This window comes from Staurois parvus, unplaced genomic scaffold (assembly GCF_062004578.1).
Source record: "Staurois parvus isolate SC_StPar_1 unplaced genomic scaffold, SC_StPar_1.0 ptg000432l, whole genome shotgun sequence".
NCBI classification, from domain to species: domain Eukaryota; kingdom Metazoa; phylum Chordata; class Amphibia; order Anura; family Ranidae; genus Staurois; species Staurois parvus.
The window spans coordinates 7,627,307-7,632,205 of record NW_028318228.1 but is presented as its reverse complement, the minus strand read 5'-3'; the positions used below and the strand labels follow the sequence as shown (position 1 = coordinate 7,632,205).

General features: G+C 39.4%; 1 protein-coding gene across 1 annotated transcript; it reads left to right on the top strand.

Annotated features, from left to right (window-relative positions):
* Positions 1–462: 462 nt before the first annotated feature.
* On the top strand, positions 463–2,025 carry LOC149454380 (E3 ubiquitin/ISG15 ligase TRIM25-like). Its single transcript, XM_089687609.1, has one exon. The coding sequence runs from the start codon at positions 463–465 to the stop codon at positions 2,023–2,025; it is 1,563 nt and encodes a 520-aa protein (XP_089543735.1).
* Positions 2,026–4,899: the final 2,874 nt, after the last annotated feature.

Below are 4,899 nucleotides of genomic sequence, written 5' to 3'. Positions count from 1 at the left end.
GCATGCAAAAAAGACAGCCAATCGTTTATCTGAATTTCCCATCATCTGTACTAGGTAACTTAAATGATTAAAGATACAATCTGTCAGAACCACTTAGGTCTCTCCTCAGGCTATAATAATATAAAGAAAGACAAAACCATTTTCAGAAGTGTATAAAGCCTAAAGATGGGATCTAAGAAGTCCCAAAACTTGAATTTTTAATTTCTCAAGTTCTTCAATCAAGGGTATCACTAAAAATTCAAGAATTCCTGCATTGATCAATGGCTAACAAAGTACAAGACAATCTGTCCTCAGCAGATAAAGGGTTACTAGAGGAGGGTGGGTCTTACTTTACAAGGACATCTGATGTCACTTTGCATAACAAGGCCTCCAAAGAACCTCTTTCAACCCCAAGGTTGAGCCATGAGCTGAGATTCCATCACCAGTTAATGTCCTTCTCACAAGATCATTGTCACCTCTTCAATGGCATCTGCTGACCTGAGAGAGGAGCTAAACTGCTCCACCTGCCTGAACCTTTATAAGGAGCCCATATCTCTGAAATGTGGCCATAACTTCTGCTGGGACTGTATAGTGACTGTGCTGGATTCCCAGGAAACATCTGGAGAATATTCCTGTCCGGAGTGCAGAGAGCCATATACACAGCGCCATCCACTGGAGAAGCTGTGTAACATCATGGAGTGTTTCATATCTGCTCACCAGGAGGACACAGAGGTCTTGTGTACATACTGCGATTCTCCTACACCAGCTTCGAAAACGTGTCTGCACTGTGAGGCCTCATTTTGTGATAAGCACTTGAGCAACCACAGCAAGTCATCGCATCACATGTTAACCGAACCCACAGCGTCATTTGGGGATGTAAAATGCTCCACACACAAGGAGCTCCTAAAATGTTACTGCTCGGAGGACAATACCTCTATCTGTGTGTCTTGTTGGGTGGCTGGAGACCACAAAGGACACCAGGTGGACCTTCTAAATGAGGCCTCTGAAAAGATAAAGGAGGGATTAAGAGATTCTACAAATGCATTAGACTTTGAGAGAGAGGAGATCCAGAGGAGAATTCAGAATCTGGAAAATCATAGGACAGCAGAGAATGGAAAAATAACTGCTGTTGTCAAGAGATTCAAGAAGATGTTTAGAAAAATCAGGAAAAAGCTGGAGGATGTTGAGAAGAGAGTCCTAAAGGAAAACTGCAGACAAAATAAAGCGATCTCACATTCGGTCTCTTATCTGATCCAGCAGTTGGAGCAACAGAAGGATGAGCTGTCCAAGACCATCAATCAAATGAAAGAATTGTGCGATATTGATGATCCATTAACTGTGTTGAAAAAGGCACCAAACAGAGAGGACATTCTTCCCCAGTTGGGGGACACAACCAATGACGTCAAAACTGCTGGATGTATATCTGAAGGAGCCATCTTACACATGCTGCAAAGTGGACTTTGCATCTTTGCTCACAAACTGAGCGATCTGGTGGCAAAAAGACAATTTTTAAAGTTGGAGAAATCTGACATTTTATTGGACATAAATACGGCTAATGATAACATTATACTATCAAAGAAAAGGAAGAGGGCTGTTCATACTGACCTTGGTGTCAACAGGCCTGAAGGTCCTAAAAGGTTTAAATGTTGCCAAGTATTGAGTATCCAAAGTTTTACTTCAGGGACACATTACTGGGAAGTGGATGTAAGTGAGGCGGAGGAATGGCTGATAGGGGTGGCCTCTGAGAGCATAGATCGGAAGATTGGGGGAAATGAATCATTTATTGGCTGTAATGAGAAATCCTGGAGCCTGAGTCAAACACCTTCAAATCTTCAACTCAGGCACAACAACTCTTTGATAAATATAGACTCCAAATCGTTTCTAAAGAATGTTGGGATTTATTTGGAATATGACTCTGGCCGTCTGTCCTTCTACCAGCTGTGTAAACCCGTCAGACACCTCCACACCTTCACTGCCACATTCACTGAGCCCCTCCATGCCGCTTTCTATGTTTATCCAAAAAGCTCCATCAGAATTATAAATTAATTACTATAATAGAGTTCAAATGTTAATGTTTTTTAATTGCATTTAAATATAATTCATCTAATTTTTATTATTGACTTTATTTAAAGTGTAGATAGAGTGCAAAGATTTTTTGTTCCAGTTTTGGATAAAGTAGGAAAGGATTGGAACCCTTGTCAAATTGTATCATTTTCTATTTGTCTATTTGTCTTGGTGATGGTGATCGGAGGTGATGGGAAATCCAAAAATGTTAACGTTGCCACCAGAACAAGAGATGAATGTAAGTCTTCCAATACAGACACCTGTTCTGGTGACAACTGCTTGAAATTCTGCTCACTTTGGAGAGATTTCCTCTCACTTCCTGTTGCATCTCCATCCAAAACAAAATAGTTTTAGCTATAAATAAATTTTAACCAATGTAATACCTATGAAAGTCAATGTTTAACATTTCTCCTCTCCATCCTAAACTAACAAAAACAAAGTTTTGGGCTGTAGAGGCACTTTCATCATTATCGTGGTTCTGAAAATTGAACGTTGGCCATAGTTTCCTTTATTATGTATATTATAGTTTTTTTAGTATTTGAACAATACTGTTTCCATTTATTATAAATGCTTCCATTCCATATCAATACTGTTTGCTGATCCTGCTGCCAATAAACCTTTCTGCTTTCTGAAAGAAGTGTTTGTGTCGTTATGTTCCATGTTCCTATTGTAAATTATTTCACAGGATGTAGAAGGTCTCCTAGTAAGCAATGTTGGAAGGTGAAACATATTTCAGTTAATTTGTAACTTTAGCTATTTTTTATATTTCTTAAGGAATGGTTTATTATATGGTTTTTGGTAAATCTAAACCAAAAATCTCAAGAAAATTGTATAATGTATGGCCAGCCTTCATTTCCTTGGGGATATCCAATTACCTCTCAGAAAGTGTGAACAGCCTGTTCTAATTAGCATTATTCAATCCCAGCCAAAAAGTCTGGAGCAGGTAATGATGTTAAAACTTTAGGACATGGCTGAAGGTGTAAATTGCATTTAAATTACTTTCAAAATCAGATAGAATTATATCTGGTGACAGGTTGTATCCCCACATGGAAGAAAAATATATTTGAAATATATTTTAAAAATATTCTTCCCAAATATATTGCTATGTATTTGAAATACTACAAATTTGGCCATATTCAATAAATTTAAAAATGTATTTCAATAAATATATATATACTGCATGTTGAAATGCGTTTTTATTACAAAATATTTTTAAAAATACATTTCAAATATACTGTATGTCTTTAAAAATACAAATCTACATTTTTGGAATGCATTTACAAATATTTGTAAAAATATATGTCAACATGAATTTTTTATACAAAAAATAATAATCACTGCCATTGGCTTGTAGCTTCCGGTAGTGATTGGGCAAAAAAAAAAAACCTGACAGGCTGGTTGTACTGAAGTCGATTTATAGAGTGACTTTAGTACAACCAGTCCGCCCATAGATGGACTGAAATTCAGGCGGTTCCTGCTGAACCGGGCAAATTTCTATCCCTCTATTGCCAGCTTAAGGCTGAAGCTAAGAAGGATGCTTATGGCTGAATTTATATTTCTGTCATTACAGGTTTCCTATAAAATGCATTACATTTGTTAAATGCTAAACAACACACAAACAATCTGTATATAACAGGGGTTTTTAAACGTTCTAAACAGAGGATCAGTTCATTACTCTCCAGACTTTAGGGACTAGGCTTTGGACAGCGAGAGTAGCAAATGCCCCATCACTGGGTATCAGTGGGAGTAAACAATTCCGGCTCAGTGGTGTGTGGGAGTAAAATATTGGCCAGGGTTGGTTAGTGTCAGTGGGGAAAATTGTGCCCCATTATCGGGCTCAGTGGGATGAAGAGTGCCCCCATCAATTGTGTCAGTGAGAGTAATTTTGCCCCATTGTTGGTCTCAGTGGAATAGCACCCTATCAATGGTGTCGGTAGGAGGAATTGTGCCCCATCCTTGGGCTCAGTGGGAGAAACAGTACCCTTCATCAATGGTGACATTAGGAAGAGATGTGTTCCATCATTGGGCTGAGTGGGAGGAATAGTGCCACATCAATGGTGTCAGTGGGATTGTGCCCTATCACATTAGGTTATCATATTAGGTTCAGTAGAAGGAATTGTGCTGCTTGGATGGGCTCATCGGTAGATATAGTGTCCCATCAATGGTATCAGTGGGAGAAATTGTGCCCCATCAAAGGTGTCATAAGAAGGATTTATTCTCTATTGTTGGACTCAGTGGGAGAAATAGTGCCCCATCAAAAATATTGGAGGGGGAAATAGTGCCCCATCAATGGTGTCATGAGGAGGATTTGTTCTCTATCATTGGACTCAGTGGGAGGAATAGTGCCCTATCAATAATATCAGTGGGAGAAATAGTACCCCATCAATGGTGTCATGGGGAGGATTTGTGCTCTGTCTTTGGGCTCAGTGGGAAAAATGGTGCCCTATAAATAATATCAGTGGGCGGAATTGTGCTCCATCATTGGGTTCGATGGGAGAAATAGTACCACCATCAGTGGTTTCAGCTGGAGGAATAGTGCCCTCATCAATAATATCAGTGGGAGGATGTGTGCTCTATCGTTAGGCACAGTGGGAGGAATAGTGCCCCATAAATTATATAAATGGGAGGAATTGTGCTACATCATTGGAATCAGTGGTAAAAATAGTACCCCCATCAGTGGTGTCAGTGGGAGGAATTGTGCTCCATCCTTAGGGCCAATGGAAGGGATTGTGCCCCAAGGGTCAGTTCAAGGCTATTAAAGAGCAAATGCTGGTCCATATACTGCAATTTGAGACCACTAGCATAGAAACCAAGACTGGCCATACATTATTCATTTTTGGGTTTTGGTTTGAACAA